Source organism: Lagopus leucura, unplaced genomic scaffold (assembly GCF_019238085.1).
Source record: "Lagopus leucura isolate 7727_CA_CO unplaced genomic scaffold, USGS_WTPT01 Super-Scaffold_702, whole genome shotgun sequence".
NCBI lineage: Eukaryota > Metazoa > Chordata > Aves > Galliformes > Phasianidae > Lagopus > Lagopus leucura.
Window position 1 is genome coordinate 6,494,492 of NW_024962254.1, and position 15,096 is coordinate 6,509,587.

At 38.0% G+C, this 15,096-nt stretch overlaps 1 protein-coding gene across 1 annotated transcript; it reads right to left on the reverse strand.

Moving 5' to 3' along the window:
* Positions 1-1,430: 1,430 nt before the first annotated feature.
* CHORDC1 (cysteine and histidine rich domain containing 1) lies at positions 1,431-14,516 on the reverse strand. Its single transcript, XM_042862438.1, has 11 exons — positions 14,370-14,516; positions 9,939-9,988; positions 8,167-8,223; positions 7,503-7,663; positions 6,827-6,927; positions 5,913-5,971; positions 4,814-4,884; positions 4,492-4,597; positions 3,268-3,387; positions 2,687-2,749; positions 1,431-2,162 (listed from the first exon to the last, which is right to left on the reverse strand). Exons 1-11 carry the CDS (start codon positions 14,431-14,433, stop codon positions 2,019-2,021), a joined length of 996 nt encoding a protein of 331 aa, XP_042718372.1. The 5' UTR covers positions 14,434-14,516; the 3' UTR covers positions 1,431-2,018.
* Between the last annotated feature and the right edge of the window lie 580 nt (positions 14,517-15,096).

Below are 15,096 nucleotides of genomic sequence, written 5' to 3' on the forward strand. Positions count from 1 at the left end.
ATCTGTAAAAATGCAAAAAGGATACATTTACATTATTTATATACCCACATGCATTTTAACCTGCTTACTAAATTAGAATTTTATCCTGCATTTAAACATTGCCCAGACTTCTGCATGCAAGAACATAGATGGCATGCTGATAGCTACAGCTGTTTAGAATTCTTCATCCACTTAAAACAATTTTTCTTAGCACTGGACTAATAAGAGCTCCAGCTGTTGGCTCAGAACACATTGGGGAACGTTGGAACAATTTTTAGAGGACCACTTGCAGGCCTATGCTTCCATAAGCTTGTACCCTACCACTTCACAGCATCTGACCCTTAAACAAAAACAGTTTTGAAAAGGGCATTAGAATTCGGTTGAATCTGTCATGTAAAATTTTGAGCTGCAACTTTTAATTATGGCCTAGCAGCCACAGTTCCTCCAAGTTGATGAGGAAATGGATGAAGAAGCACCAAAACACACCATTGGTGTGAGGGGCAGTTTATTTGGTGAAGTGTTTGCTACTTCATCAGGGATAAATACTGCTAGAGGCAGAACTCCGGACTCAAATTATACCTGCTGGAAAACAGTAGGAGTCTTAGAAATCCCTGCTTCATTTCAGAATGAAAGTTCCCCATTTCTCTTGGATATCAGGTCAAGCAAAGGCAGGTAGGTAGATGAGCATCAGCACATTTTGTGGTCAACAGAGCTGCTTAAGTTTTAGCACAATTTTATATACTTTGCTTAACTTATATATGTAAAAATGTGTTTTCTTCCCCTCACCCCCCTTTCAGCTGCAACCCCAGATTGCTTTTGCAAGCAGAAAGAGAAAGCAACATTAGTGCATAAGTTTTGCTTAGGTAAAAGCCTCATCTGTAAAACTATCGTGCTTTCAGACACAAATCCTAAATGCTGCAGAACTGGAAACAAACGTAAGGTCTAGATTTCTAATTATAGTTCTGCTTATGCTTCTTCAAAAGAAAAGGTACTTTTAAAATATTTTATTTCAATGGTACACTTATGATTTGAGACAGACATTTTAACACTTGTTGTTTGCTTCTCCTAAGACTTGCTCTGTAAATTTAATTCTCAGATCACTCAGGAACAAGAGAAGGCATATCTGTAACAAAATAATTTTCCTGAGACAACTACATTGTGTACTGCCCTCTCCTACTATAGACATCCACACTGAAAATATTTAAGATGTTGAACCTTGTGGGATAGAACAGAGCATACATTCTGAAGATGCTGTGAAATACATACAGTACTTTGGCAGTTTTACAAATTTGAGGTACTCTTACTCATTTTACTACCCCTTGCCTTTTGCATTTAACAAACCAAACAGCAAAGGTACAAGAACAAGAAATATCCTCTCTTGTCACCTCTGTTTTTATTTTAATTTGATCTCCTGCATTTATGCTTGAAAGACAGCAAGAGTCAGGAAGTACTGAAGCTCTTATCAAAATACCTTTTATTCCATCCCTTTACAGCCAACAGGTATTGAAACAAACATTAGTTCCAGCAGACAAGAATAGAAGTCTACAAGTGCTTTTTAACATTTACTTTCATGGGTATTTTTAATTTAGATGTGGAATTGCATGTTCACCACTTGAAAAAGTCAGGCTTTTTTTCCCTTTAAAATTGTGTGCTTCACAATGAAGAGCTCTGATTCTAACACGTACTACCGAAGAGTCCCAGTTTAAACACAGCACTTGGAAAATTAACACACACCGCAGACTGACAGCACATCTGCTTTCATGGTCAGTGCATAGTAGGTAAGGTTGTAAGCAGAAAGCAATAGCTCTTTCATTTTAAATCCTCATGGAGACACTCCAACCAGAATAAATATTCTCATGGGAGCAAGAGCAGAAGAAATAGCTATTACTCTTGAAGTTGATACTTTCATTCGCTGCGCATTAGAACTTTGTTGTAGAATGGAACAAGATCAAATATTAAAAAAACTATATAAAAATTAAATACTTGATTACAGTAGCAAGTCACCACTTCACAATAGGAAATCTCATCTCTTGGAATTATTATTGATCTGAATTCTCACTTGTTTGTTGAGTGTTGGATACTGGTAATTCAAGACTTGCCCATAATAGAGGCTCTGCTTTTCGCATAGTAACCTCAATCTTTGTAGCTGTCATGTTCACATAACTCCTCTTTACATCAATTACCTGAAACAGAAAACATATTTCACACTTCACCTCAAGAAATAAACATTCAGAGGTTTGGAATCAAGTTAGAGAGAGTATCTTATCATGAGACATCAGCAAATATTTAGGCAGGTGAAATTCCCTCTTATCTGGACAAAAACAGCTATCTCCCATTCTCAAGTTATAAATGTGTGTCACAAAACATGTGACTAATGCACACAGTATGCATACAACAGATCAAGTCAAGAGTTTTCTGTAACACAACTATCATATCCAGGATAAGATCTTAGGATAAATTGGCTTAGAAGGGGTTTCAAGAAGTCACCTCATCTAACCTGCTGATCTAAGAAGAGTCAAATAGTCACTCAGGGCATTAGGTTTAGATTTGAATTTAACTACTGAATGATATGCAATTGAATTTCTTTCAATAAGCAAAGAAAGCAGGAAAAATAAACAGCTTTTAAAGAGAAGCAGCTGAAGGTTTGTGTGTTTTGTTGTGCTTGTTGTTTTTTTTTTTAGAACAGAAAAATGGCTCTTATACTTACTCCCCATAATTTCACATTGCGATGAAATTCCTTTTCTCCTTCAAACACAATATGGATATTTAACTGAAGAGGAAAAACAGCAGAAAATTTAGTCAGACTAAGAATATGAAGCACCTCAACTATGTTTAAGTATGCTTAAGTAAAATGCATTACATCAGGACTCAGATCCTACATGAAAAGTGATCAAACGGTCACTCACACACAGAAGTGGAAATACATTCTACGAGACTGTGACACAGTACCACAGTGTGCATATAGTGGAAATCCTTGCATTTTGTTCAAAAGAGGAAGAAATCACAGAAACATCATTTTTAGCACTCCCTAAATATTACCGCCTGTGAAACCGCCATCAAGAACAACGTTCAGTTAATTCAAGTCAAACACAATGGAATTAATAACCTGTAATTATTTACATATATGCCAATGGAAGTCACTGCACTCAGGATTTAATTGCAGAAGTCTAATTAACGATTTTTTGCAGCCTTATCAAAGTACAGATGTCTCAACAGGAAGGAAAAAAACCCAAACTGCATATAATTAAACACAAGGGTCAAGAATGGCATCTTAAGGCAGACACTCACCACTGTGCTATTTGCTTCTACATAGCTCAGATCAGGGACAGAGTTCTTAGCATATATAGAAACAGTCACTTCTCCTCCAGTCTGATGCCAATCATGCCTGCATGGAACTACTTTCTTCCCCTATATAAAGAAAAGGTCATGGAAAAAGAAGAATTCAGAAGTATTTTTTACAATATTAGGATAAAATTCTGGGGCTATTCCAACAGCCAGTAAACACAGCTATGATATGTTCAGAAGTGAGAGCAAAACACTTTTTTATATACACTATACACACGTGTATAAAACTATAATAAATATATGTTTCATGATAGAAAATATGGGAATAAAAGAGGGGCACTGAAATGCAATAGAAATATTTTCTGTTGGATCAACCTCCTTTTCAAGACTGGAGTTTTCCAGCATGTAGCAGTATGGAACATAAAGAAAAAAGAAGTCAGAACTCCAAGAAATTTTTGTATCGCTGCAAAAAATTAAGTATTCCTCCCTGTTCCCAAATGCATGAAAAAATGAAATAGTAAAAAAACAAAAACAAAAAAAACCCACAAGATCCAAACGAGTAAAAAAATCTGTAGTCAAACAACAGTCAACTAGAAATTCATTATCTGAATAGAAAAACATTTAATGAATTTCTTAACATTTGAGTAACTACTCTACAAGGCTACTTTCTTGCTTCAGGTTTATCACTTCAAATTTTCTGTTGGTTATTTACGTATCTGAAACTACTGCTTAGATACAAGCAAATCTTAAAAGCAAGCAGCAATCTTCTGAGTAAGGAAGTAAAGCACTTGGAAAGCAGTCATAAAATGGGGTAACAGAATCACAGCTTCTGTAGTAAATCTTTGATTTTCTTTTGTTAAGTGACACGTTTGCTGCATCAAACTGAATTTACCTCAGCAATTAAGAATATTAATAAGAAATGTTTGTTAAGCTGCATCCAACAGTAAGCCTCTTTATTAAAGCTGAATTTGCCAAGAACACTTTTACATTTAAACACGCATTAAGGCAAAGAAAGGCAGAAGCACACTTGTGATAGAGTACTACCACAGATCACTTCAAACTCCTTTTCTGTCCTGCCATGCTGTGCACAGTATCCTACACATTATTTCATAGGTAGTGATACAAAGCAGCTCAACAATAGTAAAACCTCAAACAGCCTATGAACTACGTTTCAGTACTGAAAGTTTAAAATAACCAGCTGCATAAGGCCATGCTAATGGTACTCACTGCATCCTTTTTAGTCCATACGTGTGTTCCTGTTGCGCAGCCCTCTTGGGCTAAAAACGTATTGAAGTCAGATGTTTTCCTTTTACAGCAGCTCCAGTATTTCATCCTTTAAAGTTTGCAAAGAAAGTAATGAAAAAGCAATCTTCAGGACATTGTTGTGGATACTATCATTCCTTTAAGTAGAATTATTATTAATTTAGTAGATGTTTTTCAGTCATTACTATTTTTGATTGCAAGAAATACAGAATGAGTACAAGACAACATCTATGACAAGAGCAGTAGCAGATTAAAGACTAATTAAAAAATTAAACTGAGTACCAACCCTTCGTGAAATATAGGCACGCCAGAATGGTACTGACACACTTCTTCAGTGCTGTGTGGTCCTTGGTACGTCTAGTGAAACAAAGCATTTTACCATTACAGCAAGTTGGACCAAAGTTGAATAAAAACAAAAAAGAAAACAAAACACAACAAACAAAATGAACACTGAACAAAACACGATAAAGCTTTCCAGCAGTTAATCCAAGTCCAATCAGAATTATTATTTTGAAAAGATATCTCCATTCACAAAAGCTTCCTTGGCACACCATGCTTACAAGCTACGCTTTGTATTGCTTCAGTTGATACAGCATTGGTGTCACCATTTATGTTCACAGAGGTCACTTGAAAAACACTCTGAAAATTCAGAGGGAGTACTTAAAATAAAGTTGCCATTCATAAAAAACATGGATTCTCAAAAGAAAATAAATGATATATCTCTGATACTGAACACTACATCAGCTCCTCCTAATACAAACAAGTGAATTACATGAATTCCTCCCCCACCACAGTTTCAGCCAAGAGCCCGCATCTGTCAGATGTACAGTGAATTACCAACTTAAAATTTATATATTATAAATTTTCTGTATATAACAATGGTGGCAGCAAAAAAACTTAACTGTCTGTTTCAGTGAGAATGTAATAAAAAGTCTAATTTCAGTGTTAGATGTTAAAATATTTTCTTTGGGGATTCTTTGGGCAGGATGCACTAAGTGGTAACCTCTGAAAATGCTTCTGAGGAATATACTGGTATGTAGGTACATAAAAACAATTCAAGTGTTAACAGTAAGTCACCTCTTACCAATATTTTGTTTAGCATTTTAAGTTAATGTTTCAGTATTGTATGTTTGGTAAGCTTACTAATTAGAAGTTCAGGATGGATAACGAAAGAAATCTTAGACCTACTGCATGCACAATACAAAATAGCCCACGTGTGTCAATACTAATGTATGTTAACAACTGTATATTTGTTAAGCCCAGTGGAATTTATCTTATTTCCAGTCAATTTGTAGCAGAAAGAAAACAAAAAAAAGAAACAAAAAACAGAACCCCGCATGTAATGGTTTAGGAAGAAGGCATAAAGGTGGAACTGAATGACTTACTTTTGAACAGCCTGCATTTTTACATGGTGTCCCTATCTTGATTTCATCACTGTCCTCCTCTGTAAACACAATGATATTGTAGAAAAAAACAGCTTACAATAAAGAAGTTTACAATGTATAAAAAACATTTTGCTGCTATTGAGAATTTAAAGGAATTAAAGAGTAGATTACAAAAAAAAAAAAAAAAAAAAAAAAAGAAAAAGAAACAAGCAACTTCTGCATGTTATTGAAGTCTTCCAGAAGGGTACAAAGAAACAGAAATTATGCTAATATTCCAATAACTTCATTATTTCTGCCTCAGATTTTAGCTTCTATACATTTACACTGTTTTAAGTGAAAGAAAAAAAAGGGCTAAAAAGGATTGCTACAATCATACACAAAGAGAAACTATCAGAAGACGCCAATCACTCATTATGTTTGGTTTATAAAGACTATCAAAGGATCCAACTGCTGCCTATAAATAGACACAAGCAAAGAATCTGAATACCAAGTACAAAAAAAAGCTAAATGACATTTTTTGCTAAAACATAAAAGGGTATAAAATTGCCATAAATGCACACAGATTGAATTCAGCAACTCTAGTGTCTCTAAAGGAATTAAATTTGAAGTGATCAGTGAGATAAAAAGAGGAAAAGCAGACAAGGGAGAACCAACCAGTTTTCCGGGGAATGTCACTGGTTACAAATAAGCAGCTCCAATAATTGCAGTGGGAATGTATTCCACCTACTACCCAAATTCCTACACTGTTCACATTTAACTTGGATTATAACTCTACAGAAGGAAAGTTATCTCCCAGATTACTGAGAACATGAATAATCTTGTCAAATAATTGCCTTAGAAAGAAACAACAACAAAAAAAGTAATTTGTCTGACAGTAAGTATCACATATCTACTTAACTTCCTTATATCCTTACCTTTTTTCTCTTCGTTTTCTGATGAGAGTTTCAGTTTATCTAGAGCTTGCTTCAAGGAAGCTGAAACTTTCAGCTGCAAATTTGTCATTGGCTCATCTGGGCTAAAAAAAAATAAAAATAATCCATGCATTCATATCAACTTCATGGAAAATAACTTATAAAAGATGACAGTAGTAACTTTTAATCTTTTGATAAGGCCCTTCTTTTCTAATGCCCCTTGAAGTAACAAACCAGATTCCTTGGTGTCCATTCTTACAGATTAGAAATTTCAAATGCCTTTCAACAAAGGTTGAAAGCAACTAAGTGCTGTACAACAAAAACAAATCAGAGAGATTAGGGAATCTACATACAAACTCCTTAATGTTTACTGTTAAGAATATATGAAACCATAGACATTACTACAAAACACTTCATAAGCTACAGAGCTTTACACTGCAATTTTGGTTTGCCATGCAGCTAAATGCTCAGCAATCCAGTGCTACCTTGTCTTAAACAGAATTCTTTTAGCTCACTTCAGAGACAACATAGTAGAGACATCACTGCAAGCAAAACCAAACTCTTTGGGAATTTTTACACTGTATGAAATGAGTAACACTTAATAATCAAACAAGCTTTAATTTGGCAAATCAACCACCAAACCAAATTTGGGAAAGAAAAGGGGTTTTGTATACAATACCTTGGTCTTTTAATTGTTTCCAGTGGTTTTGGTGCTTGAATGATGTGTTCCTGAAATTTGGGTTTCAGTTCAGCTAGCTCTTTTCGCTCAGTGGTACTTTTGACATCTGGTTTAACAGGCTCAGGAGGTTTCTCACTGTTATGGAGACCCTTTGTACAGCCCTATCAGGGAAAGCATATGTTTTTATGCTTATACTTAAATGATGCAGTTGCTGCAGTTTTCGATAAATGTGCACTTATAAATAAGCTTATTTTTTGTGCACACTTACCAAAAACTGCAGCAAGTTCTTTTATATCTTCAGATCATCTTCCACTTTAGCCCACATATCACATTGGCCATGAAGGTAATCTTACAACTATGACAGAAAATACCTTCATCTGGATACACTTTAAAGAACAATGCATATTTTTTACAGTTGAGGGAAAAAAAATTGTCCTTCATTCCTACCAAGTGTAAATAAGTTTTGACAAAACAAAGCATGTCTATTAAAGCTTGAAACATAAGATGCAGCTACAGCTTTAGAGCAAGAAAATCAGCGTATCCAAGATTTAAGACAGCTGTAAAACAAGTAAGCAAACTTTAAACATGTAAGCAGATGTACCACTTGATATTTATCACTGTGATTTCACAAGCGTAATAACTGCAAATAGACATGAATACATACCACAATGCTTAAGAAGTCAGAGAAGTCTGTTGTTCTTCTCTTACAGCACGACCAACCCTATAAACAGTTTGGAACAAAAACAGAACAAGTGTGACTACTCTACTTAGCTGCAGCTTCTGAAAGACCAGTTCTATTCTTTTACAAGATGGGACAATATTTTCAATCCCCTGCATTTTTAGAAGCCAAGTACAGCTGTTCCTTCTGCCATTTCTACTTCACTCATGTTGCCTTAATCAGAGAATTCACTGAACATTTTCATGACAAGTTAGGTGCCAACTCCATATGAGAGAAAGCAGAAATGTTACTTCAACCCTTAAGTTAGCATTTGAGAAGAATAAACAAATTTTATACCTGAGACTACATTCACCTGTGGCAAAAGATAAAATGAAGAGACTTTCTTTCTAGTCAGATCTCTCAAGTACTCATTTCCCCCCACAGTTCTGGAGATCTGCACTGCAGATACACTTTCCCACCACATTGAGAGCTGAAGCAGTGAGGCACTGGCTTGCTGTTCAAGTAGATGGTTTGAAAATATACTTAAAATATTCACTTTTTACACAGTCCAAGAGGTAAAAGGTTAACCTCTGCTCACTTGGATTACCTACAATCCACATTAGGAAGAAAACCTAGAAAACTATGATAAATTTAATTAGGCCTAGAGTTAGAAAAGCAGGGGTGAGAGGGAAGAAACTGAAGCATGCTCATTTAAGAGAAAGCAAACACAGCCTTTTGAGGTATCTTTGTAATTTCTGTCCTTGTAATTACGTAGAAGTCTTAAGCACTGTACTATGAGTACAGTTACAACCTTATTTAGACTATGGCAATTTATTTTCTTTAACTGAATTGTACTGCACAGCAAAATCACAATCAGCTCACAGAAAATGTGACACCCAGCACACAAGTACCTCCATGTACTCCAAACCACCACATGGCTGGACATGGATGAGACATACTGTCAGCAGAAGCAGTTTCTAAATACCATGGAAAACTGCTTGCTCCACAGTTAAATAACAGCTCCAAATCCTATGAAAGGCCACTTACGCTTCAACTGTATTAGTATTTTGAACAGTGCTGGGTCCTGGACACCAGATTCCTGACCTGCTGAATGGTTAAAAAGTATTTTCAGTACTGTTTTGGCCTACCTATGCAGTTCTCTGTCAAATAATTCCCAACAGGCATTGTGTATATATCGAGCAGATCCTGAAGCAGGAAAACAGTTCAGTAGAATGAATGTGGGCTATGGAGTTGGCCAAAGCACACACAGCCATCACAGATATATTTAATTCATTACTGAAGATTTATCCTGAGAACACTGGACAGTTACACCAGAGGCAACGGGTGAGCAGTCCCAACTTAACCAAGGTATCAGGTTATCAGGTTAACATAATGCAATTATTTTCTGCAGCAGACAAATGTCACACTCACGTTAGTGCTCTAGTTGTATAAGAGTGCATGCATCTGGTCAACATTCCAAGCAGATTAATTAACAGAGAGTAAGATAAGTCTCAATACCTCCAGAGATCTATTCACAGGACCTAATTAAACTGTTGAGAGTCAAATGATAGAAACAAGACACGTGAACTTGTATGACTTAAACCATATGGATACAGTAAGCTATGCTAAGCTTCTTCTGCAGCTTTGTGGAATTTCATGGGGTTGCTCAAAAATGACAGACCGGACAGACAGACTGACAAAGAGAAAGAGGAAAAGAAGTGCATTGTTTTACATATATGGAAAAAAGGTGAGACTTAAAAAGGCATTTGCATACTCACTTTGAGAGCATCATGAAAGACTGGCACACCTGGATGATATGTGCATGAATCTAGAAAGAAATGGTTATTATTAATATTCAGGTGTACCAAGAATTCTTATCTGTTTGATCACAAACATACAAGCACTATGAGTTCACTGAAATCAATAATTATCTTGTTCTTACACCACTGCTTGTGATCTACTAGGTTGTTCAAGGTCATGAAGACAGAGGCCAATCTTCAACATGCACAATTTAGTTCTGTCAATACTATCAATTGCTACTAGGTTCTGTACAAATGATGCTAAAACACTTCTTTCATTAATTGAACCGTGGATATTCATAGATGTTTATCAACATTACAGTTTTCTACGTAGCAACTGTTCCTTTTTACTTAATATATGTACACTTTCCAAGTGTAATATAACTGCCTTCACTATGTAACACTTCTGACATATACCGTATGCATAATTTAATGATATGAATCAAAACCAAGATGGGAAATACCAGCTGCATTCCAGCCTTTAAAGCAATTTGGTTTTTTATTTCTATTTTTTTGTAGAAACAGCTAAAATTTAAAATGACACAAACAGTAACATTTTTTTATAAGCCTCCATAAAACACAAGTGTGCATAATGCCACATTTCAAATAATAAGATGAGCAACACACAACTTTACTAATATGCTGCCTACAGATTTTAAGTGGACTATCGACAAATCAGTATGTTTTATATGTGTGTGTATATGTATATAAAAGTATGTAGAATTTGAAGGACTTTTTTCTCTTGCTTAGTATCTTCTTTCATCATATACTCAGTGCTTAAGTCTCAAGCACTAATGTGTTCAGACAGACACACTGCCTTACGATGACGTTTCTTATCTCAGTCAAAAGGAACACATTTTAGGACATTAGTCCTTCAGCAAAACTTACATATCCTCATACTACCACCAATACTTTCAGCTTCAGGATGAAAAGCTAATGCTAATAAAGCTTCTAAGAATAAAAGAAAATACATTTCTTTTGTACAAAGAGCACAGGGCTTCACTGTCTTTTTTTTTTTTTTTTTTTTAACTTAAAAACAAAGGGTGCTCTTTTCCAAATTTATGAAAGCATGCCATCACAAGCATCATCATGGTAGCAGAACTAAGCTATCTGCACCTCAGATTATTTTTGAATGAGAAGACCTAAATTACTACTTAGTACGTGAGTTGAAAAGAGGGAGGTGCTATTAATTAGAGCTATGTTTCTCAAAACTTAGAAACAATCTTAGAAACAATTCAGGGTAGCTATCCCTCACATATCAGATGCAGACAAGCACCTGTTTAGCCTGTTTGTCCATCTGGCCAAGCCCAGTCCTTTCTCCTTGTTTCCTTAAGCCCCCTTGGCAGGCAGTATATTATGAAGAAACAACAACCCACTCTCTGCTGCTATCTCATGAGAGCCACGTGCACACAACAACAGAAGCTGCAGAGGCAAGCAGCTCTACAGTGCTTCAAGAAGAGGCAGTGGCAGTTTATCTCTAAGCAGTCTGACCATCCTGTGCATCAGAGAACAGAAGAACATCCCTTGTTACCATTTGTACTAAGACCAGCAACACTTGTCTAAGTGAAGTTTACATTCATAAAAAATATTCTATATCTGATTAGCAGGGAGTAGAAAGGATCAGGACACACATCAGCAGTATGCAGAAGTATGATCTATTTCTGATTTGTTTGAGTTCAGCTTCCAGCCTTTGGGTGCTATTCAACATTTTTTCAACTCACTTCTCCACTGCTGTTAATTCCTCTCCTTAAAAACAAAACAAAACGCTTTTCAAAGCAATCAATATTTCTCTCTTCACTTCTCAATGAAGAGAGAAATCATTTCAAATCATTCCTGTAGATGCAAGTACCACACTGTCATGTTTCTTTAAATGAAAATCTGATACTCAAATCAATTCCAGTCTACCAGTGCACACGCTGTTGCCTGCTATTAGTTTACTACTACATCCCTGCTTACCCATTCTCATACTTCTTGTTACAAGGCAAAGTAGAAAACAGTAAAGGTTTTCCAAACTTAAAGGTATTTACGACGGAATCCTGCTGAATTCTTGATAACAAAGTGAGGTATGTCTACATAAAACTTATAAATGATTTGCTGCCCTCTGGAAGCACTCCAATACTTCACAAGCTATGCTTTGCAGCTCAGAAGCAACGGAAGTTCATTTAACTCAATGAACTTTATCCAGCTCCTTGGGAATGTGAATGTGATCGAGAGGGTGCTGATTCCACTTAATTTCTCAGTGTTGGAATAAAATGTAGATAACATGAAAAATATTGTATGTGAAGAGCTTATAAACAGTTCACGAAGAAAGATTCAGGCTGAGAAACAGAATGGATCAGAGGATGCACTTTAAAGTAACAGAGTTTGAATAATGGAGACCAAAGTTAAACAAAGTTGAAAGGTCAGATAAAAATCTAGGCTATCACTGCTTTCGACTCCAGCTCACCCCACCTCAGAAATATGTAAAATAAGTTTTCATCAGCTCTATGATCACGTTGATCCTGCAGGTGCAATACCAATACCCTTGACAAATGAGCTAAGCCCTTCAGTTCTGGAAACAAACCAAATAAAACTGCATTAACAAAGATTCTAATTGCAGCCTAAAACAAAGCATTGCAGTAAAGTGAGGAAGCTGAGACAAACATGTGTACACCTTCAACCTCTTTGTGAGCAACACCTTTTTAAAATCTATACAGAAGTATTACATTACACCACTGTATTAGTGGCAAAATTGAACGTGGTATTGAAATGGATTAGAAATGTCCACACAGTCATTAATTCCCAGAGAAATAAACTAAAACTTTACTGCCCCTTTTGGAAGCTAAGTTCTACATCCAACACTGCACAGCTCTCTAACTGTATGGATGTAGCTAGTTGTTACTGTATCTGAAATGCATGTTAAATTTGTACCTTGCTAGGCATGCCACAAATGATTTCATAACTGTGTTCAGTCATACCTGTGTAGTCATACCTTTAATGCTTTCCCTCAGGCTGTTTTTTCTGCCTCTCTTTAAAGAGGCACTGTGTCCTTTGTGTCAGCCAGTTGCCACCTGATCATTTTTTTGAAACAATGACAGCTTCTACAGAAAATACATGCACGTTACACCAGCCCTCTGATTCTAAAGAGAACATTAAAGGCCTCTTACATCAATCATTGCTATGGGATACCTATTCTGTAGGCTGAAATTGTGATACATCCACAACATCTTTGAGGCCTGTGGGCCTCATCTTCTACTTTTCTTGGGGAAAAAAAAGATATAAAAACCTCCTCATAACTATTGATCCTAAGCTTAAGTGATAGATTATATCAATATAAAGCTTATCAAAGATTACCGGAATACATATTTTGGTGTCTAATGTGCATTTCACTTAATCCTCAAGACTTAAATATTCTCCCCAGCTCTAAAACACTTAAAGCTGACAGCTAAATGCAGCTAGATAGGGTCTTAGGTGCCCAAGTAGCCATCGCCTTATTGATCTTAGTGAAGTTTAGTGGTGGTGAAAGCTTAAATTACTCTCTTTCAGCTAAAGATGTTAGACCTGGTCTTCTAGAGCACTCTTGAAAAACCGCATTAGAACTGCTTAGGCCAGGACATAGGAACTCCAAGACCCAGTCACTTACTGAATAAACTTCATTGTAGGAAGCTGCCTGTCACAATCACACAGTATAGGGCCATGCATAGGGCCATGTCCATCAGGTCTGGTCCACTCCAACTTATATCACGTACATCAGAAAACACAGTGAAAAACTGTTATTACAACAATGAGAGCAGGTCATAAAGACCTAATGAAAGTTTCTGATATAGGAAAACCTATCTAAAGTCTATCTACTTTGCCTTTTGAGCCGAGCTGGAGTGGGATAGAATTTCTGAATGGCAGCATTCCAAAACCGTGTGCCCACTTTTGCTGTTCCTAACGTTAGCAAGCCTTACACAAAGCGCTGCCCCTCTCTTTGGAGATATTTATCTCAGAACAATAACACTTTACGCAGTGATTTCTTAGTCGCACATGCCAGATCGCATCAGCCGACTTCTAAACTCGTGCACTGTGCTAGAAATTACGCTACCACAGAAGGCCCATCCCCTAGAAATTAATCTTCGCAAATCAGACGAGTTGCAAAGCTTGTTGAGAACTGCAGCCGGTCGGACGGGGGGCAGCCCGATCTACTGGGGGGCAGCCAGCCCACAACAGGGCACTGGAACAGATGGGCTTTAAGGTCCCTTCCCACCCAAGCCGGAAGGACAGGCACTCGCTGGCAGCTCCCAGGCGGGCAGCCGGGCTGCGGGCTCAGCCCTGCAGGCTCACCCGTCCTTCGCTATCCAGTCAACCTGCGGCCGGGCCCCGTCACCGCCCGGCATCCCGGCTCCCTCAGGTCCCCGCGCCATGACGGACCCCCCGCCCCGTCCTCACCCTCCGCGTTGGTCTCGGGGTCGAAGCGCTGGCCGCAGCCCCGGTTGTAGCACAGCAAGGACATGGCGGCGTTCCGCGGAGCAGAGGAGAGCAGCGGCAGCGCGGCGAAACGGGATGCGGCAACCGGAAGCCGGGTGGTGATGGGGGGGCGGCGCGGCGGAAGCAGCCGGCCGCAGCCTTCCGGAAGCTTCACGAAGCTTCGGGGGAAGGGGAGAAAGACCAGCGGTCACTGCGCATGTGCTGCCGCGCGGCGCGGGAGCCGTGAGTGCTGAAGGGAAACCAAAGAGCCCGGAGTGCCGTGGCGGGGCGCATGCGCACGGCGGGGCGCGCGGTGGGCGGGGCGCATGCGCGTGGTTTGGCGGGAAGGTTGTGTGGAAAGGTTGTGTGGGGTGGCGGCTGCGTTTTGTCCGCAGCGACGTGGACTGGAGATAATGAGTGTAGGGATGCTATCAAATGGCTGCACTGCTCTGTGGTCAGGAGACACCGAGGAACTGGTCTGAGGCTGATTCCATCACGGCATTCGGCTTCTGGTGGTTTAATTATGTTTGAGGGTTGCATAGTCACCTCAGAAATATATATGAAGACGTGGCAATTAGAGCTTTGGTTGCTAGGTGTCTGGTATGTGGGCACTTAGTTTAAAAAATGTGTAGTAGGGATCATCTGCTTTGTGCTGAAATGAGGGCAATTGCATCCGGAATTTAGAATTTGTATTGCTGATAGGATTTGT

What these genes read in the sequence shown, in the direction of transcription:
- CHORDC1 (XM_042862438.1), bottom strand. Translation starts at nt 14,433, where the DNA reads ATGTCCTTGCTGTGCTACAACCGGGGCTGCGGCCAGCGCTTCGACCCC. An exon ending in AGAAAACGAAGAGAAAAAAG is followed by an intron (nt 5,972 to 6,826) that starts GTAAGGATATAA and finishes TTGTGTTTACAG; the next exon opens with AGGAGGACAGTGATGAAATC. An exon ending in GCAATGTGAAATTATGGGGA is followed by an intron (nt 2,163 to 2,686) that starts GTAAGTATAAGA and finishes TTTCTGTTTCAG; the next exon opens with GTAATTGATGTAAAGAGGAG.